The following is a 26665-nucleotide window of genomic DNA, read 5'->3' as shown; positions in this document are numbered from 1 at the left end:
AGCTTCACAGGTATGTCCTGTCCTGGTCGAAATATCTATTGACAATGGGTCCATTTCCATAGAGAATGATTCTTAGCAATCAACCTGACTGGTTAGGCATTGCATCGGTTAAACTCAGATAAAGGAGGTTTTCTGAGCTTATTCACTCATAAATAGAGACTTTGTCCTTAAGTAAAAGACGAGGGGAGTGGGAAATAACATTTGCATAAAAATTCAGGCCATTCACTTACTGCTTTATTTAGTAAAATAAACGGAAAATTTCATGTGATATCAAGCAACAAACCTATTTGTAGTATGAGGCAAGGCTGACAGTGGATCCCAGCATAGCACCAAAACCCAAAAGAATGAGGGAAACAGATCCCTGGAACTACTAGCTTCACTTCTGATATTGTCATTTCACTGTGCCACCCTTTGCTCCAACAGTGGCACAGGAAAACATATTGTAGGACAATACCAGAGGTCCTGAAGTACTGAAAAAAGAGCTTTTGAGCCAACAAATGAGCAGAGAGAAGAGAGAAGAGATTCCTGGAGAGGACAGACAGCATGTATGTACATGGAATGATGATGGGAATCCATGACTGACTTGGCTCAGGAATTGCTGAGCTGTAGGGCTGAGTGAACTCTTCATACACCAGAAACAGACTCTGGCTACAGTCATCCTCTCGGCTGAGAAAGAATCAGAGTTCTTCATTGAGGGGCTTCTCCTCGGATTTGTCTTCCTTCTAAAACACATTAGAGGGATGAAATCAGATTTGACATTACTTGGTTTCTCAGCATAGGGATAAAGAAAACAAAATAACTCAAATGCCTCCCTCTGCTGTCTATGCCACTACCCTATCTCATTTTTGTCACACGACACAAAGACCCTGTGCTACAGGAGGATGAATTTTTGACAGAGAGAGAACTTATAAAACTGCATGAACATGAAGATTTAATTGTGCCTCTGCCAGTGGAGACCACTGGTAGAGTCCTAAGGCCCTATCTGTACACTCTGTTCTGTAGTCTTCCTGGTAGTTTTAATTTCAGAGAGACCGTGCCACTGGTCTCTCTGACCTGCTCTCATATGCTGCCATCCACCACCTCCCCTCTCAGCGTCCAAAAGCACCCTTCACTTTGTCTCCCTAACAGTTCCCAAAAGATAGATGCTTCACAGAGACCTTCATACAGCTGCAGAGATCAGTGAATTCTTCTTGCTGTAGACTGGAAGGCAGAGGTCAATGAAGAAAGAGGCTCTGCAAAGACATCCACCTCTGCTCTGCCCAAAATCTAATGTTTCTCTGATATTCAGGTGGAAATGTACATGAAAGAGAAAGTGACAGGGATGGGGAGGAGTTCAAGGAACTGAAGTCACCTTCTCCAAGAGCCTGGTAAACAACAGCATCAGGGCCCCCTTTACCTTTGGCATTCTTTGTAGGAAACGATTGCAGAAGTCCTGCACACGCTCAATGGAGATGTCATTCACAGCCACCACTTCGTGCTCATCATCTGGGGTGTGGAATATAGCCAGAGCTGGCAGCTGGGACTTCTTCAGCTGGAAGTATGACAGTACTCGTTCATTGCTCTGCAAATTGCTGTCTAACAGGATAAAGAGGATCTGTGATGGAAATAGGAAAGAAAACGTGAGAAAAACAGAAGCTGAGATGGAGAACAGATCCCCAAACAGTGATCATATGAAGATTAATAGTGATATTTTGGTAAAGATTTTGAGAAAACCATCCATACTCTGTTAGGACAACGCTTTCCTTGGCCACTATCTAGCAGCTCCATGCAGTACATTTGTCTGTATTTTATCAAGTCCAGACTTACACTACCAAACAAAATGTCTTCTTTCACCTTCTTTAAAAATATATCTGCAGAACAACAGGAAGGGAGTCTCCACTCCTGTTCTCTCAATAGATAAGGAAACAAAATGTCTTTTATCTTAACAGCAAATGTCAAAGAAGCTGAATCCTTTACTTGCATATTATTTGGATAAGATGCTCACATCCTTGCCAGACCCAGTGTAAAAAGGGGTTTTGGTGTGGGAAGAATCAAATTTAATTGCAAGAATATGAGAATGAAGTACAGGGCATCAGGAACCTGCAAGGATAAGAACATGAGAGTACCAAAACCAAAGGACATATTGAAGTGAGCAGAAATGAGGATGCAAGGATTTGGGAAACAGAAGTTTTTGTCAAGATACTGATGTCCATACAGCCCAGCTCAGTGGAGCATTCAGACCTGAGGAGAGAAGCTCAACATGAATAAGCCAGGATGAGAATGACCTACAGTCATTATCATAAAATTTATAAAAGAAAATAAATATAGCAGTTAAACAATTTAATCAGTGACCTGATTAAATAGAATCCCTCAGCAGATGTGATTGAAGTCAATGAAGAAAACACCCAGCTAGCATGTGTAACTTTATCTTCTTTTTACCCTGTGCAATCTACTGGGCCTAGCATATTCAGTGTACCTATGGACAAGGCTATGGCTTCATTTACACAAGAAAATAAGAGCTTTAAAAATAAAGAAGCAATGTAATGTGAAGATTATGTGCGCAGTTCCCAGGCTGTGACTCATGTTTTTGTTTCTTTTCAATGAAGAACACTCAAGTTAGTTCCAAACTTGTTTTCTTCTCTATAAATAAACTTCATAAATACAAAATTCTTTACTTATTAAATTTATGTTCTATAAAAAATATATCTGAAAACTTTCCTAGGCAACAGCCTATTGGGAAGGAGGGATATTTAGGCTGCTGTAAGGTTTAACTTCAGTTTTTTAGTGAAATACAGAAACAGGAACAGCACTTTCACTAGATATGTGATATTCACCATTTGTAATTTTTCTTCCAAAAGTCAACTGTGCCCCAAGAGCAAAAAGCTAGTGAGCAGACAGGTGGTGGGGCACTTCTCCCAGAGCACTTAATTCATCTTTTTGCAGGATAAAACACCAAGCTAGAAAAAGGTCCCATATTTAAGGCTCACAGGTCTAGGGACATGATCTAAGAGGCTTTCAGATGGAACAGCAGTATGAAATGTTTTAGGGCTCTCTTTTCAACTAGATAGCTAGAAAGAGAGGCCAGTGTTGGAGGGAAGAACTTTCAGAGTGTCAGTGCAGTATTTTCATGGTGCATTCAACAGCTTTTGGGTTTCTCTATAAGAGATTGACTAGACAACAATATTTTTTTAATCAAATGTTAAAGAAGAGGTAATTAAAATTTTAAAAGTATTGTTGCATCACTTCCTATACAAAATCTCCACCACCTTTAAAACAGATGAATAATATTTTAAAATAGTAACATAAATAAATGTTAGTCAATATTCTTCACTTCATCAAGCCTCCAGACTTTGCTAAAACATCCAAAACTAAAAAGCTGTACATACTTTATCCGTGAATATCAAGAACAGAGTAAAAATAAAAGAGCAAAAAGGTTGAGGTTTAGAACTCTGAATGCTTTCTTCCTCACAGGAGCAAACAGAAACACACAAACAGGCCCCTCAGCTAGAGAGGCTGAGATAACATTGTCATTCAGATTTCCTGACTTGGATCTCTCTAATGACTCCCATTTGGCTCACAGAGCTACAGTGTGCCAAAGCACAGCAAAGTTTCCTTCTTGCCTACATTCAAAAAATACAGAAAAGAGAGCAATTGCACTTGGCCACTGTAGCTCAGAACAAGACACCGTAATGCCTACGAGAATGGTGCATTCCTGGGAGGTCTGTGACATGGGATGGGTCCTCCTTCAGCAGAAGGGCCCATCTATGTTAGTTGTGCTCCAGGAGTCCTGCCAGACTGGTCTCAGGGTCACACCTGTGGAGCAGAAGGGAGGATGTGCTGGCCCAGAGGCCACTAGCACTGGAAGCATGATCTCCACAGCAGCTGAAAGCCAAGAAAATTTCTCAGTTGTCACATTTCCATGACAGATGCCATGGTTCTTGTGGTACTGGAATTTTCTCATGAGGAATTTATTTTGTTCTGAGATTCCCAGTCAGCTCCAATCATAAAGAATGAACACAGTAACCATGGAAAATTATATTGACCATGAGGCAGGATTCACATTGCCTGACCTCTGCCATCCAGATCCTAGTCTCGTCTCAGCCAGTCATCTACATTACCTATACAATAAACAGGGACAGGCACTTTATTCCACCCATCTTAGAAGGGTGGAAGGAAGCATATGCCTGTCCTTCTCTCTCTATGCTAAAAAGAGCCTAAAACCTTCACTCAGATGACCTACCAAAGCTAGAAGTCACCAAAAACAAATCCCACTTATAATGACAACTATAATGTCACTGCTAGAGATCAGTTAGTTCCATCCCAAACAGAAAGTTCCCTTTCCATTTCATACCATCCTGTACAACAGCTGGTTGGGTGTTTTAAATTCTGAGATTATTTCCATGATTTTTTTTTCATTGTGTAGCAATCTTCCTGCCTGTGTTCAGAGATCTGCTGCTTCATGCAGTGAAGGAGATCCTGCATCAATGAGAAATCCCTTCACACAAAATGTCCCCTTCACACATGATATTTTCTGTGCACTGTCACTTGCAATAAACCACCTTTCATAAATTTTGTACACTGGTGCTGTCGTGATGTCTTAACAACTTGATTCCTAGTCCAGTGCTTTTAGAACATCAAGTTGGTGGTAGATACTAAGATATGGAATGATGTTATTGCCCAGGGAATTAAAGATAATTGAAAATAGCACTGCAGTGATAGAAACCAAATTGCCATTATTTAGTTTTTCCTCCAACAAAGACAAACAGAAAGGATGGTCAAGTCTTATATGCAGTTTTTTACTTTGAACTTCAGAGAGAGAGCTGAAGTTCACTGTTTTGTATAAGCAAAAAGATCAAATTCTGATGTCTGAGTAATTTCCTACATCATAGTGCATCAAAGCAAAACAAAAACACCAGTCATGAATTAAAAAAGAAAGACAGCTATAAAAACAACTTTACTGCAGATATCTATTAAGTGAGATAAAAAGTCTGTATTTACAGACTTCTCTGTTTATGGCTAAAAAAGGCATCTCTAAATATTATCTCTCTCAGCTCTGGAGCCATCAGTGTCTGACAAGAAGAATAAAAGTTGTACGAATAACTGTCTTCAAGAGAAAGGGCATCATCTTTTCATTTCCATGGAAGAACTCCTGAAGGACACCAGGAGTTTCTCAAAATGCATTTCTAAATGGACCTACATCTAAATTAAAAGGGAGTTTGCAAACATCCCTACCCAAATCATTTTGACATTGGAAACCAAATATGTCAGCTGCAACAAAAGCTGCTTTTGTTATTCCCAACATCACCTTGTTGAGACTTCTGCAAACACCCATGAGTTACACCGGCTGTAATTATCATGTTAGAAAACTGAATATAAGTATTCTAGTTTGGCTCGGCAATGCAAATCCTGACATCTCCTTTCCAGTGCATTTCCTTTCCTTGCCTGGACTCTTGGCAGTACTTTCTCAAATAAGCACATATTTGATTGAAGATCTAAAAAGACTGGTGGATTTATTCCCACAGCTGCAGTGCTCTGAACTCTGTTAGCTGTTATCCACCCACAACTGTTTCTCAAAAAGTGCTAGAAAAGTACCATATTTCTTCTTATTGTGGTCAGCTTCTACTGGTTTAACATCATCTATGATTTGCATTTTTGTCTCCAACATTTTACAGGGCTCAGGTTCCACAATAAAATCTAGAAAATTTAGACTGCCTCCACTGTTGCTCCAGGTGCAGTTCAGACTGACTGCCTCCACTGTTGCTCCAGGTGCAACAGTTTTCAAATGAAAGTCCTCACCATCCTGCCTCATGGATCCTCCAGCTGAAAATTTAAGCTGTCCCTCGGGCAGAAGTGAAAATATCATAAACCAGAGGTGAAAGGACCATAATCCAGAAACTGACAGATGAATCACCTCCTCATGATCCATTAAAGGTTGGACTCAATAATCTTAGAGATGTTTTCCAACCTCAGTTATTACACCATTCCATGGTTTTCCTTCATTCTTTGGGGTCAGTCACCCAGCAGCAGCTCCTCTTCATCTCTCTGTCCATGTGACAAGTTTCTCTTTTCCCTCCCACTGGTGATGCCAATGACAAGGACTGCTCTTTGATCAGCATGCAGCAGAGATGTGTGACACGATCAGTACCCCTTCTCCTGCTTGGGATCCTTTCTGAGGCTCTGTTTGTGTTCTACTGGCTTGTGGAAATGCTGCAACACACACCAAGTACCCCCAGTCTGTTCTGGCACTCTGCAGTCACTGTAGAGCAGTGCAGGATGCAGTGGAACATGCTCACAGGAGCCTGAACATCTCTCCACTGCACAGCAATGATTCCTTGCTCAAACCACTGGTAGCACTGACCCCTCAGCACAAACAAACCTTTCACCACTATCCCACAGGACAGGAGTTATTCACTGGTAATCCTGAACAAAATTCAAGTCAAGAGTCTTGCTTTTATTCTCAGACTGAAAGCTGCTGAAAGGCAAAATCTAATCAATACTTATTTTGAGGCAAACCTCAATTAACTTGGTAGTTCCAACAACACATAACTTCACAAAGGAAAATTAGCCAGCAGGGATCTTCATGGTATTGTGCAGTGGAATACTGATACCCAAACTAATTCAGGACTTTCTATATGGCAGAGCAATGGGGACAAACCTAAGTGGGCATATCACTCTGCTTACTCCTTACTATCCAGACCTAAAATCCAAGCAGAGGGATCTTAGCTCTCTCCCACTGCTTTCCAGGAGGGCAGTCCAAAACACAATTTGCTCCTCAGAGTGCCACTCCTTCAGGGAAAAATAATAATAGTGAAGTAATAACTTATTAGACTCTAGGTCACTTCATCTTTGTGTCCTCAAGTACCACAGCAATAAAGTGGAAATAATTAGTCAAATCCCCACATCTTTAATGTTTGTACTTTACTCTGGCAAACTTGTTGACTGATTCAGTTGGAAATGTTCCTGAACAAATAAAAAACCCCTAGATCTGGCTTGCTGAGAATTCATAAATTGTCTGAACTTCAGTACAACATTTTATCCAATGTTTTGTGAAGTATTTCTAGGAAAATTATAGCTATTTACTCAGATCTAGGCAAGTCACATGAAAACAAGATGCAGCTGCATCAGCAATGGATAGTGACGCTAAACAGCATTGTGTTGGAAGAAATAGCTGCTAGGTGGAGACCTGTATCAGACGCTGCTTCTCAGGGAAAACAGTGTTAATTGTGTCACTTTAACACACATCTCACAATAGATAAATGGAATTTTACAGATAAATGAGTTTTCTTTTATAACTACATATTCATCAAAGCAAAACATTTTTGAAGAGACCTTTTGATTTTGATGCATATTTTCTGCCTAGTCTCTTGCAATGGTTAGGAAAGATGTAAAGGTTCCAAAGCAGTCCTGCCATAAGCAAGTCTCAAGACTTCTGAGATTGCATGGATCTGAGATGGTCCCTGGATTCAAAGGTGAGGGTATACTTGATTTATAATCTGTTCCTTCAATACCAAAACCAGATGCATACAGATATTCTAGTTATCAGATCCCAAATCTTTCCAGCTCCACACTTCCCAGAGGAAGACCTCTTAGTGCCTCTCAGCTCATCCTTCCCCGCTTCTCTGACATTCTGCCCCCTCCCATCTGCTGTTCTCCCTTGCCACAAACGCCTTCCTGTTGCTCCCAATCCTCCTTTGCTTGCAAGTTCATTCCTCTGCTCCTTGGACAAAAATTCCACTGTAATCCAGCTGCTGCCAGAGAAGCAGACAATGGAGAATTTACTATTTGGGGAGCTCTGTTCCCAGAGGGTTGAAATTCAGGCAAAATTTCTTTGAAACACCTCATCTATCTCATCACCTTATTGTGGGAAATCGAAGCAGCCTATTTGCAGTTCCTTTAAAATAGCCATTTCCAGAAGTGAAAGGGTTAAGAAGCACTGACATTATTTGCTATCTGGTCACTTATATAAGCTGCCTTGGCGTCCTGCAGGCTGTAGATACAAATTCATCTCTCACATCAGTAGAGCACAACTGTTGCCAGACTGAAGAGCAGCAGCTGTGTGTCCTCTCCCAGTACAAGGGAACAAAACTGGGCTAAAAGCAACAAAGGCCCCGATGTTTCACCAGGAGAGCAGAGAGCAGGATACAGAGGGGATTAACCCCATGAGGTGGCAAATTGGGAAAAGGTGAACAGAACCAGCCCGTCCATTTTATTATCCAGATAATCCTCTTTTCCTGCTACTTGACCTTTGCTCTCATAATTCACAGAGGAGATCATGCCCTCCCCATTCATGGCAGAAATCACTGGGTTTTCCCCTCCGCACAGCCCCTGTTTCTCTCTGTTTGGACTCACCTTGCCCTTGTAGAGCTCTGCTGCCGCCCGGAACTTGCGCATTCGCTCGGGGTGCTTTGGAGACATCTTGTCCGTGATCAGGAGGAGGTTAAACTGCAGTGAGCTCTGCATCACACCTATTGCTGTCTGCCCAGCACAGAGGGAGAAACACAGGCAAGGAGATTGGGAACGCTCAGCTGGCATTGGATGCAGTGTCAGTGGGACATGGCTCAGCTGTGGCTTCTTTGCAAATCAGCATCACAAACAGGACAGATTTCTTTAAAGCAGGGGGATCCAATCTGGATTCTTTGCAGAAGCTCTTAACCCTCTGGCTTTGCTCATTCTCCAGACAAGAGTCTGAAGACCACAAAGATCCATCACTGGCCTTAAGACAGTGACTAGGCAAGAGGAGTAGGAGTAGGGCAGAATACAGGAAGACTAAAGATGTGAAAAGCAAGGCCAGCAAACACTGAATATAAGGGTGTCCTAAATCGCTGAGGTCCAGCACTTGTCTGAAAAACGAGCAAGAAAGTGGGAAGGATTTGTGGTGTCAAGGTTGGTGTTTGTCCTTATTTTCTTTCTGTAGTGTTACACTCTATGTAAGACCGGGATGAGTTCACAGTTTCAGCAGCCTGAGGGCCTGGACACTCCTGAGTGCTGGGGTTTAAAATTGTGTCTGCTGTCCCATGGTGAGAGAACACCCTGGGCAAGGGCCAGGTGGGCACTGCACACTGGCTTTCTGTGAGGGACCAGGGCTGGCACTGCCCAAGAAGCCACAGCACCATCTCCATGAACCCTCTCACTCCTCATCTCACTTCTTCTGTCTGCTTCCTGCAGGCCTGCAGCCTCTCCCTCAAATTAAACAGAAGAGGGGCCAGACCTGCTTCCTCCCTAGTGCCACCGAAACCACAGAGGCACAGCCTGTGCAGCTCCCCGCCAGTGGGAGCAGAAAGTTTCCACATGCTCCAGGAGTAACAAGGAAGGGGTCAGGGAGTGCATGCTGGCAAGGGCCGTGAATAACAGAGCTTCTAGACTTTGGCAGACGGGACTCTGCTGTTTGCTTCATATTTATCAGATATTTTGTATCCCTTCACTTTTCTGATGGCGTGCAGCTGAGGTGGGGAACAGTGGAGAGGTTGCAAGCTAAGCTGGGAAGCGTTGGAGGACCTCATGGGAGAGGAGGAGGCTGAAGGTGAGGATGAAGCCAGCCAACACCAAGCCCCTTGACAGGGCTGGGTGAGAGCAGACAAGGAGGGAGCAGCTCCGCACAAAGGTGTGCTTGTCCACACAGCCTTGTGCGAGAGCAATCAGCAGAGCTCATCAGCAGGGCTGCATCACATCTGACTGGCCTGAAAAGCCCACAGGGTAAACATGGCCTAAAAATTCCTAAAGTATGTGGGAGAAACAGTAAGGGCCCCAGGATGGGGAGAGGAGCTCTTGGCAGCACTTGGTGCGAGCCATGTGACCCCATTATCTGCTGACCTGCAGCATGTTTGGATGCAAACAGCATATGCACTGGGAATAAATATTTATGAAAAACCAAGCTACCTTAGGGAAGCTGGGAGGGCTTTGGGCCAGGGACTGCAGGAGGCACTGTTAATTGCAGCACCTTGATAGAGCTCCAGAGAGTCTGGAAAAAAACCTGTAACAACATCTGTACTGACATCAGGGTGGAGGGGACCAGCTGAACAGCTGAGGAATTCTCAGCCAGGGAAACAGCCTGGGTGCCAAACAGGACACCATGCAGCAAGAACCCAAAGCATCAGCAGAAATACGTCAAGAAAGAGACATTGTCCCATGAACCCATGAATTGCAAAAGGATCTAATGGGGGCTCCAAGGTTTCAGAAGGTCTGGGAAGTTACAAAGATGAGAACATCGTCCCTGCTGATGTGACGTGGGTATTCTTAAAGGGCTGTTAGGCCAGTGGAGCAGGATATAGCAGGCCCCAGAAATATTTTGTGATTTCAAAATTTTCCCTTTCGAAGATGAAAAAACTTTTTTTTTTTGTTACAGAAAAAAAACCAACAAAGTCCTACCATATTTCACAACGGGAAAAGATATTACTTTTCAAAACAAAATACTCTCCTACTGGTGGGTTGCAACTGAAGTGACTGAATGCATTGGGTTTTCTTAGATGATCCTTGAGTTTATCCTGAAAAGGTATAGCTCTGCAACAGGTTGGGCCATTCTTCCCTGATACAAGCTGAGCTTGGTCAGCACTGTTATAGCTATCCAGAAGGCCACAAAATACCCCATCAGCCATGATAAAGTCTCAGCCTTGCAGCAACTGGGGCTTCTAATACCTATTGACTCCACAGCAATGAGACCAAGGAACCGCTAAGATTTCAGAAGAACCTAAATCCTTGGTCAACCTCTACAGCAGGGAGGAGTGCTGGGACCCTGCCACTGCCAGTCAGATGGGTGAGCCAGTGAAGATGGCCAACATGGAAGCATTCTAAGCCTGATTTTGTGTGTGGTTGGTTGGTTGGTTGGTTTGGTTGGTTGGTTGGTTTGTTTGTTTGTTTTCTGGTGGTAGTTGTTCTTGAACTGATGAATTCTGGAGGAACAACAGAAGGGATGGGAAAGATTTTGCTTGGGAAGTTCCCAACCCATTCTTGAATATGCATTCAAATATCTGGGCTTACATCAAGCCCTATGTGCTGAGTGATGCATAAATCCTGCCTTCTGAGATCAGGTCGTTTGAGCTTCCATGTTTCTCAAGGATCATCAAAGAGACGGCATTCTGGCTGAGCTGGCTCTGCGGGCTTGGCACAACATGACAAATATCCATGGGAGGAAGCAGTACTGCCTGCAGAGTAGTAAGAAATGGAGTTCTCTGCCCCTCAACATCCCAAATTTACTGGAAAGCCAAAGGAACTGCAATGAGTCCCTTCCTCTCCCACCTCACTCATGCCCCAGCAAATCTGCTTCCAGCCCACATGTGGAGCAGCAGTGAAGAGCTGTGTGACTTCCCCAGTCCCACCTGCACTGTTGCTCTGACCCTCACATCCATCTGGATATGCAAACTGGGGCCAGAGGGCACCATGAGAGGAAGGCCAAGCGCAGGGTGAGGATGCAGGGAGCTGGTGTTTACCACAGGGTTGTACTCTGTCACCAGGCGGAGCTCGTTCATGCGAACGAAGCGGGTCAGCTTCTTGGCATCGACCTCTCTGCTGCTCATGTCCAGATCCCGCCGGTCATTGTCTACCTGGAGTCAGGCAAAGACACCTGCAGTCACAGCTGTCCTCTCCTCCCAGCACCTCCTCCCGAGGCTCTGGTTGCCCTCACTCACAGAGACATCCACCCCTGGGACACCACCATCCTCTCTCCCCCACTGCACAATCCCCACCTCTTCCCATCACCACTCCTGGAGGTCTAGAATCTACAGGAACGAGCCTGCTCTTTGGGATAAGGATCTCCCAGCCTTCTCCAGCCTCCCAAGGACAAGCCAAACTCATGGTATAATAGAAATCTCTGAGGACTCTAGACATCCCTACACTACCAGCTCTCAATGCACTGGAAACAGGGAGAATTAGCTGACAAACTATTCTAGGCATTGTGGAGAGAGGCCATTAAATAGTCTAACTCCTCACATCAATACTGGCTTTATGTCCCTTTTAAACATCTTCATCTGCTTATTCTGTTTCTTCTACAAGTAATAAACATTGGCATCGCCCGGTATGGAATTCCTGGAAACATTGTGCAAGCAGGAAATCTCTCCAATAAAAAGAGGATTTTTCTTCCAGTACAGCAGGAAAGAAAAAAAAAAGAAAAAAATATTAAGGCCAGCATATTTCAGCTTTAGAGGAAAATTCATCCTGCCACACATCTCCCCACACTTCATCCCCTCAAAATGATGTGATTTTATTGAGATTTTCATGACCTGATAAACAGGAAATAAGCAGGCAACCACTGAATGATAGCAATACACTAGAGTTTAAGGGCAGAGTTCCTGTGTAGTACCACCATAGGATGTGATGGAGTTAAGCTGTGGAGGCAGTGGTCTCTGACATGAAGTAGGATCAAAGTTTGGGATTTGAAAGCCATTGATACACATGTTGAATGAGGTTCTTGGGGCTGAGAAGCAGTCCACATGCACACCTCAGATTTTATTCTCTGCATGTGGACAACCTCTGAAAGCTCTTGTGTTAGTTTTTCCAGTGGTGTGCAGACATCTAAAGTAATTTTTGCTGTTCTGTGGTCATTGGCAAGGTCTTTGATACCAGTCACCCGCCCTGTCTGACAACACAAGCTGGTGATTTTCAGACAGTGTGGCATGATTCCTCTCACTGGTTTTCCTCCTGCATAACATGAAAGGGCAGCTCTGCTCAAGTAAATAAGATCAGGACAGTGCAACACCTGGGTGGCTGAGATCAGACTGGCCTTGAGAACCAGTCTAAAGCAGCTTGGACTCTACAGAAAGTCTTCTCTTGGCTTTCATGGCCTTCTGGAAAACTCTGACTTCCATTTGGGGATAATAACATCTTGAATCAGCACTCAACATTTATGTTTTTAAGAAAATAAGGCTGGAAACTAGCCTGCATTTAATAGTTGAAGCTCTAGTCAAAATGTCTTTATCACTCCATATAATTAGGTGGTTAGCATCTGTTAACTATGTTCTTTTTAGGTCTGTCAGGATTTCTTACTCGAATAAATCTGTTTCTTTCCCCTATTTACAAAGAAGTCTCATCAGTTGACACAGTCCCTCCTACTACTGTAATTATGGTTTAAACTTCTAAGCATTGTGTTTCATACATTGCAAAGGCAAAGAAAAAATTAATTTATGCCTCTGATTCACTTCTATCCTGGTGACACATCTTTGTATCCTTCAAATGAGTATTTCATTCCAAGTTCCTGTATCCGTTCTTTTAAAATTCCTTTTTATCTCTGACCTCTTACTCCTACACATTATTCATCACAGGATAAAAGAAAAAATAATGTGTCTGATAATTTAAGAAAAACTGACAATCAGACAAGTGAATTGTCAACCATATTTGAACCTGACTAGTGCATTATTTTCTTGGCTGTTTTTTTTTTCCATATTAAAGAAGAGTTCAGTTGCAAAAACTTGGCTCTGAACAAAGAATATTCAATATAATACAAATTCCAACAATCCAAACAATTTATTCTATCAAACTCTCTTCCAGTGCAGCCATCCTCACTATCTGCACAGTGCAAAAACAAAGGATCTTTTCAATATTTTTGGAAGAAAACCACAATGACTAAGAACCAAAACTGAAATGGGTGTTGCTGAAAATTGCAACATCTAGCAAATAAAAGGTTAAATAAAAGGATCTGCCTAACTATTGCTCACTCTTAGATCATTCTTTTTTAATTATTTGGATAATATCAGTGGTAAACATGGTGCAGGAAATGGTGAGGGGGAAAAAGAGAACAAACTGTCCAATCTTTGTACAAACTGGGTCTAGAACTTGGCCAAGCTGCCATATTTAGTTTCCCTAGAACACGTGGTGTGTACCCATTTCTCCCCACCTCGAGCACTTAGAGGTCTGGTGTCACAACACTTCACTGGCTTTTAGGACATCTTGTGCTGCCTGGGGCCCCATTCCTCTTCAGACACACCTGCCATGCTTGTGCAAGAAGGAGCAACGTGGGGAAATTGATGTAACCAGTAGAATACTTGCTTTTAGCTCTTCTTGGTACTTTTGCAGCAAGCACATGGCTCTTCCCAATGTCATCTCCTTAAATTTCAGCCAATATAGCTACATTGAGGCTACACTGAGCTACCTGCACTTAGAGCTGGAATCAACAGAGATATGATCTAGCACAGCATCCATCCCTAAAAAACTCCAAAGCAAGATTTCTAATGCCTAAAGCATATTTAGGAAATGAGTCTGCAAACCACAGTGTAGGGTGGCACAGCATCTCTTAACTGCAGAGACCTAGTCTGGATGTGTTTTCTGTCTCATTGGAAAAGTTTTGTACCCTAGGAGACAGCTTTGCCTGCCTGAAGCGACACTTGCCAAGTTTTGGCATCAAGCCTGCTGTGTTGATCCATTGTGACATGACTCTAGACGCTTTTCATGTGTCTCAGGACCCTTTCCAAAACCACAGAAACCCCATCCAAGTTAATGCCAAGCTCTGGGCAGGTCATGTAGAAACATAGGCATTGCTCTTTGCAGAGCTCTGGGTGCTGAACTAGATCGGTAGGGAAACACCTAAAGAGGAGAATGTTACCAGGTGTAATTTACGCTCTGTGTCTCAATGACAGGCACTCTGCAGTTGAAAAGCAAAAGCCCACTTTGGGGCAAGAAGAGGGATGTACTTTGAGGTGGGCAGGCAGCCTGACTGCCAATGAGAACCCTATTTTTGGCTTGCCCTAAGGAGAGATGAGTTTTATGCTTTTTACCGCTGTACGCACTCGTCCCACCCACACCAGCGCGCTGGGGGACCCGGAGCCAGACTCTTATGCTGGAGATGCAGGTTTCTGCCTGGCAGCGTGTTCCGGGAGGGAGCGGCCCGTGATGCCCCCCGGCCCCGCCGCTGTCCCACGCACCGTGCGGAACAGCACCACGGTGTTCTCCGCGGCGCCGTAGTGCGACAGCACGGCCTCGCTGCTGCTGAGCCCGAACGGCACCTCCGCCACCTGTCCGGCCGCCCGGCGAAACTGCTCCGCTCCGGGGCTCTGCGGGTCCTGCGGGGCACAGCAGGGACGGTGAGGGGCCGAGCCCGAACCGGCACCGGCCCCGGCACCGGCAGCGGGCGCGGGCGGACCGAGCGCGACACCTGCCGGCCGCTCTGTCCCTGCGGGAGCGACCGCCGCCGCCACCTCCTGCGCGGGCGGGATGCTCCGGGATCCAGGAACCCGCCAGGAGGGTGCTGAGCCCTTGGGAACTCGCCAGAACAAGAACATAGGTGTCATTTAAAACAAACAAACAAACAAACAAACAAACAAATATATATATATATATGCATGTATATATAAGTGTGTGTTTCTAAAACATATACATATATATAAACGTCGCCATTTTTATGCTAACCTTGATTCTAGATTAAATTTTGAACACCTTGCCTTATCAGTATCATGGTTCCTTTTAAAAGGACATCTTAGGTACATCTTGTAAAAAGTAGTGAATTCAGGTACATCAAAGGATAGAGATGTGCAATTTCTCAGTATTTTGAGGTCCGTTCTCTTTCTTGCAGAGAGCATTAACTACCGCAATCCTTTGCCTGTATTAAAGCCTTCCTTGCTGTTCCCATTCCCAACTTTTTAGTGATGTATTTTTGATACTTCTATTTATTGGATATAAATTCTCAAGACATGGTCTCTGCTTGGAAATTGGTTTGTTTTTCTTTTTAGTTTGAACTGTCAGCTCAGCTGTTTGTGAGCCCAGAGAGAATGGAAAACAAAATTCTTTGTTCGTTCCAAAGAAAAACATCTCTCATGACCTGTTTTGGAAATGCCAGTGCATCAACACTGCTCTGGTGAGAGCGCTAAAGCCGAGGGTGGGAATAATCTCGCTGAGTTTTGGAGCATTCCTGGGAAACCTGGGGTTTAATCAGGCTGAGCACAGCCCTTTCTCAGAGACACACAGGGGTTTCTGGAGCAGTGTGCTGTGTTTCCATCACGGCATGCTGTTCCCAGTCAGGGAGGCCGTGCTCATTATACGGGAAGCTTGCCGAGCCACATTCTGCAGTGAACTGAGAGGCTGCAGCAGAGAAGTAATTCATGGTGAGCGGAGAACATGGGCTTTATTTAGATGAATATGCTTTCAGGCCAAGAGCCAAGCCTTCATGGCACACATACGTCTTTATCTGCTGTTCAAATGCAGCCCGGCCGTGCTTCAGGTGCCGAATGCCCGAGATGTGGCTGCCCTGTGCTCCTGGCACTGGGGCTGCACAGCAGCAGCTCCTGTCTGCCTCTGAAGAATGCAGTCCTGCAGAGGGAGGCCACTGTGGCACAGGACACAAGGAGCCGTGTCCCTTCTGTAGCTCAGGAGGAGGCTCTGGTGCAGCTCTGCCTAAGGCCCAGCAGCCGCCCTCGGGGAAGGAGGCAGCTCAGCGCTTTCGTTCTGCGTGTGCAGATTGCCTGGCTGCTTTGCACTGCAGCTTTAGAGCTGCAAGAGCAACCCCCAAGGAGCTCCAATCGCCTGCAGGCACCAAAGTGGAGGCGGCTGGTGCTCTGTGATCAGTGCTTACAAGGCCCTGGAGCATAAGCCTCCTGCACTCACAGCTCAAGGACTTGTTGCTGCCGCACTGCACAGGCAGCACCATCAGTCCTCCACATCAGTCCTCACTCACTCTGTGCTGGGCTGGGACATGCCACTGCCCTGTAACAAGAGCACGATGCCCTCCCTAGACTGCCCTCCAGCCCCAGGCACAGGGCAGGAGGAGGAAGGTGCTTGCAGAAGGATCTGGTTTTGAAAGTCTGAAGCCTTCTCTGACATGGGCCAGTGTGTGGACAGCAGAAGAGCAGAACAGAGCTCAAAGAAAACATGGATAAAGGTGCAACTTGGGGACTTAAAAGTGATAAGGATCCTATTAAAGAGGCCTCTGTTTTACAGTGCTGTAGCTCAATAAATATTTTCCTTTTATTTTCTGAGGAAAAATACTCATGCCATTTGGCAGGGCAAGGGACTCGTAGTTGTCACTCACCTTTGAATTCTGTGGAATTTAGATAAAAAGGACAGAAGTCTCAAGGGTATCTGCTCTGGGGAACAAAGAAGTGAAACAGAGACCATGCCTACATCCTCCCCACGAAGAGGCTGCAGCCTGAGCCCAAACTCTCTCAGACTTTGGTGGCCCTGCGCTATCACTTCTCCCTGAGACTTGGCTTCCTCATCCCCATCACACAGGCAGTGCTTTCCTCTGTCTTTGCTGACTACAGCAAATAACTGACATTCCCATTCACCCCTCACCAACACTGTTTCTCTACCATGTGCATTTCTTTGTTCCTTCTCCTACAGCATTGCCCTCTCTCCTGCTCCAGGGCTCCTACAACCTCCTTCATCTTCCTCCCTTTTCCTCTCCTTTTGCATGCACAGACCAAATTCCCTGAGCTCTCTCTGCCACTCATCACCTAATCCCTCCACATGCCTGCCACAGCCCCAGCACTGTGGGCACTTTTTGGGACAACAGCTGCTTTGGCAGGTGTTTACACCACATCCACCCTCATGCTCTCATCAGGGTGGGATAGAGCTCACAGCTGGCAGAGGGGAGATGCTCAGAACACACCTGGAAGAATCCAATGACTGCCACCTCTGCACCACTGATGAAGGCTTCGGCATCTGGGATGCTGTTTAACAGGATAGGTTTGTCTTTGGTGCTGGCTGTGCCTGCAGAGCAAAGGTCAGGGTTGGGCAGAGTGTACACAAGGAGTAGCTCAAAGATGATCCCCCCAACACACACACAAGCATCCCAACCTTACAAACCCACCCACAAACCTCTCTTGCAAGCTCAACATGCCTTGGATAAGGAGGACTCCCTGAAGCAGACTTTCCCCAAGGCAGGAAGAAAGCTCACTTACTGTGGGATGCAGAGTCACTCCCTCCAGCACACCCTGCCGGGGAGCACCTGGTAAGCAGGATGGCAAAGAGGCACGGGAAGATGGATGTGCCCGTGGCACCAGCTCGCCCTCTCCTCGCCATGCCAGCCTGCTCCAGTGCTCTCCTTGGTGAGAGACACGTCAGCTGCTGTGGGGACCCACAACCCTCCTGGGGCGGTGGGAAGGGAGCAGCTGGCCCGGGGCAAAGCCTCCAGCTCCTGAGATAAGTGCCTGGCTGGAGAAAGCCCCTCCCTGCAGTGCCAGAATCAGCCTGGAGAGCTGCACAACGCTGCAGTGTCACCCACAGCACTGGCATTGGCAGCTGCCCTGCACCTTTGTGAGCAGACACCCCGGCTGGGTTGAGAACAGCCCTCTCCAGGTGCTGGATTCCAGAGGATGATGTTCCCTTGTGCTTGGCCAGCAGGCTAGCCACGAGGACGTGCAACTCTTGCATTAGCTCTGGGGAACAGCTGCTAGGGTAAGTGCTAAACATGAGAAGGGTATCTTACAGCTCCCTGGCTCATTCAGCAGCCATCTGGGATGAGAGGTGGGGGCTGTCCACCCCTGGAGTCTACTCCCATCACAGCCCAGACTTTGGCTTCAAAGAATTAATGAAATCCCTGAAGGAAACTGCTCTGAAATAATTTGCTTATAGAGTAAGGCTGCTGCTTTGAAGGAGGAGGGCTATTTCCCTGCTGAAATATGCTCTTAAGCCTTCCTATACTGCATTCTCCACACACACATCACTGAGAAACATGCTCTAGAAAAGAATGTGACACTCATGCAGAAAAGAAGAAAGAAACTGGTTTTATTCTCAGACACTGAAGTCTTGTTACGGCATCTAGCTGCATTCCCCCGACTGGCTTTGCCTGCACAAGGATGGATTTTAACAGGGTAGGGCACCAGATACAGACCAGGAGACCATCACAGGAGGTAAGTAACCCTTTACAATGAGTCAGAGCACATGGCAAGCGTAACTCAAGAGAGGGATTTTCCAGGGACCAGTCCACCCCTGCCAGGTGATCTTGTTTCCTCGAAAAGGCACTTCCAGGACTGGAGTTGGTATGGGAGAGATGGGGACAACAGGAGGAAGTACTGGGGGAGAGGGAGGGAGATGCTTCCCAATTTAACCCATTATGGTCATGATGGGGTGGTGGCTGGGTTGTTCTCAGTGTATCAGAAGAAGCAGCAAAGGCCTGGAGACTGGTGCAGGAGGCAAGGGGATGGGAAGGGGGAAGGCAAACTGGGTGAACTCATTCTGTCCATTCCTTCTTGATGGACAGGTTCCACTCCCAGGTGAGATGGTCGTGCTTGTCATCATCCGTGAAGAAGGATTTGTTGTGGTAGGTGCCTCGAGCCAGCATACCCTTGGGAGCCTCCTCAACAGGCGTCAGGAACTCGTACTCCTCTGGCCGTGGCCCGTAGCTGCCAACCATGAACGTGGCTTTGTCCACTAGGAGAAAACAAGCCACAGGGAATAAGCCCCTCACATGGGGAATGATAGGGAGAGAGGAAGCCACGAGCAAAAGAGCACGAAGGAGATGGGGGAGAAAGGAACGGCCCGTGTCAGCAAAGGAGAGCAAAATCAGTGGGAAAAGCGGGTTAGTGAAGCATAAGGACAGCTGGAAGGATAACACGGATGGATGGGCAGGTGAATAGGCAACTCAGTTTGTGCACTCTCACATGGGTGCACTTGTCCTGGTTTGAGACAAATTTGGGAGAAAACTGAACATTCTGGCTGTGAGTACACCCAGCATATGGCTCAAGATCTACCTTGATTTCCCACTACTTCTCTCTGCTGGTGAGAAGATGCCAGCAATGTGTGCTGAACAGGATGCTGAAGCCTCAGAGGTGGTTGCACAAGAATGCATGTGTGTGTGTGTGTGCAAAATGGGGCTTTCCTCTGCCTTGTCCAAGCACAGCAGCACTGAGGAGAACCCATGGGCAAATACAGGGACACAATGGAAGGTTCACAGAGCAGGTCTGAATTTTACCAAGGGCTTTTGAAGAGCTTTCAGAGGGTGGGAAGCTCCACACAGGCTGAGCCACTGCACAGGGGGTGGAGGGCAGAAGAGCTCTGTATGGAGAGGCAACCTGTGGCAAGCACAGTCCAAGCAGAGTGTCTGTGGACTTAGCTGCTGCAGACAGGGGTGTAGCATACAGATCCCAGAGCTGGCTCACACTGAGTGTGCACAGAACAAAGAACTGCTGTCCTGGGTGAAGAAGGCACTCTGCTGACTCGTTACCTCCTGAGTGTTAGCATAGGGTGGCACTTGGGACCAAGGGAGCCTCTGTCCCAGCCCTGAGCTGCAGAACACTTGTTCCAGAAGAGGGAACACACAGGCAGGAGCAGTGCTGTGCAGGGCATGCAGGGCTCTTACTCACCCTTCACCCCTGTCCGGTAGGTGTGCTGCACGTACTTCAGTCCTGACACAATGTCCCTGTTTACCTGCAGGAAGGAACCAGAAGTGTCAGGAGAAGAGTTTTGGTTTTGTATCTGATGATTTTCCCCCTCCTTAGGGACATACCCATCTTGGCTCCCTACACAAGGGAGCCTCAGCACAGGGCACATTGAACAGGTCCCTAAAACAACTTCTCCATAGGTACCTGGAGACCTTTACCATCCTCTGCGCAGCTCCTGTACTTCCCTATCCTTTGCCCGACTTTGAATCTGACTGGAGCACATCAGTAAGGTTCTCAAGACATGCTGATGAGGACAAAGAAAAGGGAAGCAGGGAGTTCCCATTTAATAATTTTCATACTGGAAACCATCCATGGGTAACTAGAGTCATCCCTTCAGCCCCTGTGGGTGGGCAGCATCCAGGTGCCCTCTAAGCTCCATGGGTAGCTGGCAAGTTTCTTCTCAAAAGACAGAGGGACAGTTTTCATAATCTTTTCTCAAATCTCCCATGGATAGCTTGGATGTATCCAGCATACACTGCCTTCCCACAGTGTACACTACTCAATCTGAAAACAAGATGGACAGATCATTTTACATTCCAGGGTAGAATTCCCACAGTACCAGCCCTTACCAGCCATGCAACTGAGGGAGGGAATTAGAATAACCTGCCTGGCTTCAGGTGTCTCCAGTCAACAAGGCACAGATACAGATGCAAATATTTCAAAGCACAAAAGAGAGCTGGAGGTGTCTCAGGGGAGAGCATTGGGGGACATTCATCTCTGAGACAGCAAGCCTCAGAGAAAAAGGGAAACCTTCCCTACAGAGCCCACAATATTAACACCTTTCCTCATCTGTCTCAGGAGAATTATCTTTCTTCCCTTTTTGCCTTCTCCTCCCAGCCCAGCTTTGAAGCAAGCACTTGCAGAGATGATCAGTTCAGTGATGGATGCCACACTGCAGCGTGGCCAAGTTTCATTTTCAGCTGTAAACAGAAGAAATGGCTGACACACTGCTTAATGGGAGTGAGGGAGAAATTTGCCCATTTAGATATATCACAACCTGAAGAATTCAGGTATCTTCAGCCAAATGCTACAATATTACATCTTCTTAATGTGCACATGAAGCCCAGTATTACTGACTGAATCAGTACTTCACAGCCATTTTCTCTTCTCTTCTCTTCTCTTCTCTTCTCTTCTCTTCTCCTCCCTGTTCATTTCCACTTAGTGTGAAGTAAAGATTTTCCAGTGGCTAAAAAGCAAAACCAAACTCAGCCAAAACTACCCATCTGGCTTTTCAACCACTCCTTTATCAGTGTGAGCAAACAGAAACCAACTTCCTCCAAGGGATGAGCAAGCAGAAATGATTTCCTGGAAATACCTCATCCCTTGCTGGGTAGAGCAACACCTGAAGCTAGGGGAGTTTTGCAAGTGTTCAGCTTTTGGGCAGGCATTCTGCCTGGCTCTGACAGACTGCCACTGACTGGCCTTAGCAACTGGTAAGAAGCAACTGGAAGGAAAACAACTCACTCTGAAGTGGATCTTAACTCTGTATTCCACCCCTTCCTTTAATACAAAGGTCTCTTTCTTGAGTGCTTCGAGGTCACCTGCAAGAAGAGAATCAAGCTGTCAGCTAGAGATGTCACAGCAAGGAGAGACCAGGCACAGGGGGGAAGATGGGGTTGCTGTCAGAGGTGAGCATCCCTTCAAAGGATGATGCCTGTAAAATGAGCATGCAGACATCCTTGTGAGATTGTGTTGTGTGACCAAGTATACAGAAATTCCTGGGTGCTCGTATGTATCTGTGTCCACAGAAGATAATGCCTGAACACACACAGGTCTGAGCACATGTACACAAAGATGTTTATGCACAGACTTGTTGCAGAGCAGATGCAGCAGTGTGTGTATGCTCCATCCATGCCCAGCCTGGCTTGGTGAGAGGAGCGTGTTCCACAGCTCCTGCCCAGTTTGGAAGGCTGCCTGGGCCCCGCAGGGGTTTTGGGTGAACAGGAAGCCTCTCTGCCTCTCCAGGCCCAGCTTCCTCTCTCTGCAGAAAAGCCCATATAAGGCTCTCTCCCCATGCCCCCAGGAGCCGGAACTGCAGTATTACTCGATTCTGAAGTTTCAATACAGCCTGCTACCCAAATGCATGCACATCCCCTGTGCTCATGAAGTGTCATTGAAAGGAAGCAAGCAGAGACAGCAAGAGAAACCCAGAAGCTCCTACAGCAGTCTAGATGAAGGAAAAAACCCTCAATATTTTCCTCTGTTACATCTCCTTCTTTTTGACTTATATGTGTATACCTTAAAATAAGAAACAAGGCTAAGATGACTTCAGAGCTCCTCTAAAACCCACTGTGGCATCCCAACGACAAACTCTCTTTTAACTTGGAGCACGCCAGGGCCTTTAGTTGCTCCCCTCTGTGACCAAGGGCAGAGCCTGTGCCTACCTGTAAGATCCATGGTGATGGGTCCTGGAGCAGAGTCACAAACCAGAGTGAGTCGGGTGACCACCACATTGGGAGCTGTTGGGTCTGCAGGTAGGGGAAGTCAGGGGGAAGCTGTCAGCTTGCAAAATTAAATGCAATCAGAGGGGAATGACACTGAGGAAACAGGGATGCCTTGCCACACAGAAACTGCATTTCATGAAACACCCAGTAATGCCAGGCTTCCTTAGCACAATAGGACCATATGTCTATCCAGTCCTTCCACATGGATCCCTCTGGCCTCCATCACAATACCCAGAGGTGGTCTTTCCACCACAGAAAATTTCCTTCTTAGGATCATTTTGAGCAACAAGACCACCTTTCAGCACAGGCTGACCCCTTTAAAATCCCCAAAAGTCCTCTGAGACCCACACATCTCCCACCACAAGTTCTTTTCTGATGCCAGCACTCCCCAGTAATCTTCCTAACACTCAGAGAGCATCTTCCATGCTTCCTTTATGTGCAACTTTCCACCTGCCCATCCCCAGCCCTCCAGCACAAGCAGTGCATGTCCCTGGGCAAACAAGGTCCCTCTTCTCTGAAGCAACAGCACACTGCTGCAGCACATCTCCCGAGTCCCCCCCTGTCAGTGTGCCCCAACCTACCTACTACCACAGGTCCATCTCCCAGCAGGGACTTCTTGTACTTAGCGAGGCTTTCATCATCCTTGTCCAACTCCTGCAGCTCCTGCAGTGTTTTCTGGGGAGGAGGTTTGTAATTGAGTTTCCCATCCAGCTCATCATCATCATCCTCCACATGAGGCTCTTGTGTCTTCTCAGTCATGGTGACTTGGTCTGGGTGACAGAGGAGGGGGCAGTCAGAGATTGCTGTGGATTGGGAGTATGGGGGCACTCACTCTGGGCACAGTGTGGCTCAGCGCCCTGACAGGCAGGCACCCACCCAGTGCTGAAGGCAGCGGGATCCCTACAGGCAAATGGCGACGGCAATCGGCTGCAATCCAGACACTGCTGTGCTGATATTCTGGCTCAAACACAATCCCCCCCTACCCCCGCTCCTCTCCCTGCAGGCACCACGCGCACACGCAGACCTACACCATTATTCGCTCCCAGGGAGGAGATGCAGGAGCAGAGGCTGAAACCAGAGTGATTTACAGCCACTCTGCAGCACAGTTGTGGCCGGCAACCCTGCAATTACAAGCCATCGTACAGGGCTCGCACAAAGAGCCACTGCCACACGCTGGAGCACAGAGAAACACGAATAAAGCCAAGGACAGATGCTTCGTTCACCCTCCCATAATGGGTTAAAAGCCACATTTCACAGAAAGGCCGAATATCTGACAGCCACTTTCTTAGATTAGCAAGTCAGCTGAAGCTCTCAAGGAAGCGGGCAGCAAAGTCTATCTGCTGGCATTGCCTGCGCTCCCACTGGCAGCTCACTCCAGGCACCCAGCAGGAGTCCTTCCCAGTGAGCAGGGAAGCATGATGGGGAGCCCAGAGGAGCCAGGCACACCGTGCTGCTCCAGTGGTGCCCTCGGAGTGCAAGGCAGGAGAGCTGAGCCGCACTCAGCAGGGCTGGGTCCTGAATGGCACACGGGCAGCAAAACTGCTGGGCTGGCATCCCAAATGGAGCCAGAGCAGGGAAATAGACACCAATGGGATGGGGGAACAGGAGGTAGGCAGGAGAGGTAAGCAGTGCTGTGCCAGGTGCCCCTCAGCCAGCTGCCTGCCTCCAGGAGGCAGCCATATGGTCCCAGCCACCTTCCCACTCTTGGGAGAAAGGCTGACAAACAGAGCAGTGCCTGGTACAGCAGCAGCTGTCACACATGGCCAAGCCATTCCTTGGTCTTTGGCAGCAAGAGGATTTGGTCAAGCTACACAGATCATTCAGTTCACTTCCACTTAGGCTTCTTTGAGACTGTCCCTACTAAAAAGTCCCCTTTTGCTTCCTTATTTGCAATTTTCCAAACAAATAATTTGTCCTTCTCTGCAGCTGTGGCCTTAACATTTGCCTCTGCTCCCAAAAATTAAACTGGGAGCTAATGGGATAGTCTTTTAATTTATTAAAATAGAAAAGAAACACACAAAAAAAGAATAAAAAAAAAGAAAAAACAACTGTTTAAGGTGAATCATCAAGTGGTGTCAGGCAACTCTGAGTAGTATGCAGACCTCTCAGAGCAATTCCAGTGCAGGGAAGAAAAATAATCAAGGAGTGGTACATTGGCACATTGCAAAGGGACAGAAAAGAACTGACCAGCACACAAACAAGAAGATTCAGTCAGGTATTTTAATTGGAAATGGCCATTGCAAGACGAATTTGCGATTTTGTGGTGAATGAGGAACTAGTACAGAATGGGCACATGGGAAATAAAAGGGAATATCAACCCAAACAAACAGGAAAAAAACCAGGAACCAGCAGCTGAAAAACCCTGGCTCAGTTCATGCCCAGACCTAGGAGTGTGAAATATCTAAATACCATAGGAAAGGCCCTTCACCTTGTCCTCATGAGAAAGGAAACCAAAAGCTCCCTCCCTAAAGCAGCAACTACACATGCCCCAGCACTCTGTGGCCCCAGCAGTCACCTTAGAAAGCCCCTCAATCCCCTCAGTGCCATCCCACGTTCAGCACAGGAGGAGGCTGTGGTTAGCCATGACAGCCAGTGCCAAGCCTTGCCTTCCACTTGGGCTCCAGCTGCAGGTCTGAGCACTGAGCCGAGCTCCCCACAACACCAGGCTGCATCTGCCACCAACACGAGCACAGACCACAGGTGCCTTCCCCCCCCCCATCCTCCCATGTCCACCTCCTGTAGTTTATCACAGGAGATGGAAAGAGGCATCTCTGCCCTCATGCAGAGAAAAGGCAGAGTCAGGACTGCACCAGAGTCAGACTGGACTGGCTGCTCCTCATCGCTCAGACCTTCCCTTTGCACCACACATGCCACAGAGACTGTCCCTGCCAGCCCCCAGGGGTGGCTCACTTGAGGGGGAATGCTTTTAGGTTCTGAACCTCCCAGAAAGGTGCACAGACAATCTGCCATGCCAACAGCAAGATCCTGCAGGGAACAGGACCAGCCAGACTGTCTGGGATGAACAACCTCTGGCTCACAGGCGCCTCAGGATGGCACTGATCAGACCAAGTTCTGGCATTTTTCCCCAAGCCATGGACCTGACGCTGCCTTCCTGCCAAACTCCAAGGCAGGCGGTGACCAAGAGGAAAGCTCCCATCCCAGCAGCTCCTGCCCCTACTTGCTGGTGCCCTCTGCAAGCTGAGACACATTCTTGAGCTCAGGCACCAGAGACATCATGATGCTGTCGGGGTTCCTGAGTTTCTGAGAGCCAATACAGAGCCCCCATTCAGACCAAGAGCCTCACTAAATTGAGAAAACTAACCCTACACTGCTATATGCAAGGAGAAATCTGTGTGCTTGGTGTCTTGCCCTGCCACATTTTTCTTGCCTTTCTGCAGCTCCAGCCCACAGTCCTGCGTCACCTGCACCCCTGAGGCCTGGCAGCACCCGTGAAACAGCAGGGAGGGGGCAAGGGCAGGGTTAGGGATCCCTGGTAGCCAGAGATGGCTGCAGGAGGCAAAGACGGAATCACGCCTTGGCGAGAGGTGCGAGAGTCTCGCAGCTGGGCTCTGCCTGCGCCGTGGACAGACAGCTGCCCTCGCACCTGCAGCAGGAGGGGCACTCACAAGGTGGAGGGTGGGCACCTCCTCGGCCCCCCCCCATGCCTCCACGGGGCACAAAAGGGCTGTCAGAGGGACAGCATTTCACTTGCCCTCCGTCTGCTCATCACTTCTCCACACCACCCCCTGGCCGAGGGCTAATCTCCAGGAAGCGGGTTTAGCAGGGAGGAAGTAATTTTCCGCGATGGGGGAGAAGCGCACCGGACTCAGCAGCGCCCCCAGCCCCGGCCTCCCCATCCCAAGCCCCGGGGTGCAGAGGGGAGCCCATTGCCCGGGGAGCGCCGGGCACCAGCTCCGGACCGCGGGGCCCCTTCCCTTCCTTGCC

At 47.3% G+C, this 26665-nt stretch overlaps 2 protein-coding genes across 3 annotated transcripts; both read right to left on the bottom strand.

Moving 5' to 3' along the window:
• Positions 1 to 519: 519 nt before the first annotated feature.
• On the bottom strand, positions 520 to 17916 carry ERP27 (endoplasmic reticulum protein 27). The gene is made up of 7 exons (XM_005421629.2): positions 17796 to 17916; positions 17504 to 17604; positions 14826 to 14963; positions 11403 to 11516; positions 8329 to 8454; positions 1397 to 1594; positions 520 to 722 (listed from the first exon to the last, which is right to left on the bottom strand). Exons 1-7 carry the CDS (start codon positions 17914 to 17916, stop codon positions 678 to 680), a joined length of 843 nt encoding a protein of 280 aa, XP_005421686.1. The 3' UTR covers positions 520 to 677.
• Positions 17917 to 18597: 681 nt separating this feature from the next.
• Positions 18598 to 23773, bottom strand: ARHGDIB (Rho GDP dissociation inhibitor beta). Of its 2 annotated transcripts, none has more exons than XM_031057567.1 (6): positions 23749 to 23773; positions 23302 to 23490; positions 22661 to 22744; positions 21741 to 21817; positions 20199 to 20262; positions 18598 to 19266 (listed from the first exon to the last, which is right to left on the bottom strand). In XM_031057567.1, exons 2-6 carry the CDS (start codon positions 23477 to 23479, stop codon positions 19067 to 19069), a joined length of 603 nt encoding a protein of 200 aa, XP_030913427.1. In that variant the 5' UTR covers positions 23480 to 23490; positions 23749 to 23773; the 3' UTR covers positions 18598 to 19066. The 2 variants fall into 2 exon arrangements, with proteins under 2 accessions (XP_030913427.1, XP_005421685.1); XM_005421628.2 differs by lacking the exon at positions 23749 to 23773 and adding an exon at positions 23597 to 23689.
• Positions 23774 to 26665: the final 2892 nt, after the last annotated feature.

The sequence above is a fragment of the Geospiza fortis genome, unplaced genomic scaffold (assembly GCF_000277835.1).
Source record: "Geospiza fortis unplaced genomic scaffold, GeoFor_1.0 scaffold186, whole genome shotgun sequence".
NCBI classification, from domain to species: domain Eukaryota; kingdom Metazoa; phylum Chordata; class Aves; order Passeriformes; family Thraupidae; genus Geospiza; species Geospiza fortis.
The sequence above is the reverse complement of the archived record's forward strand: the minus strand, read 5'-3'. Positions and strand labels throughout refer to the sequence as shown.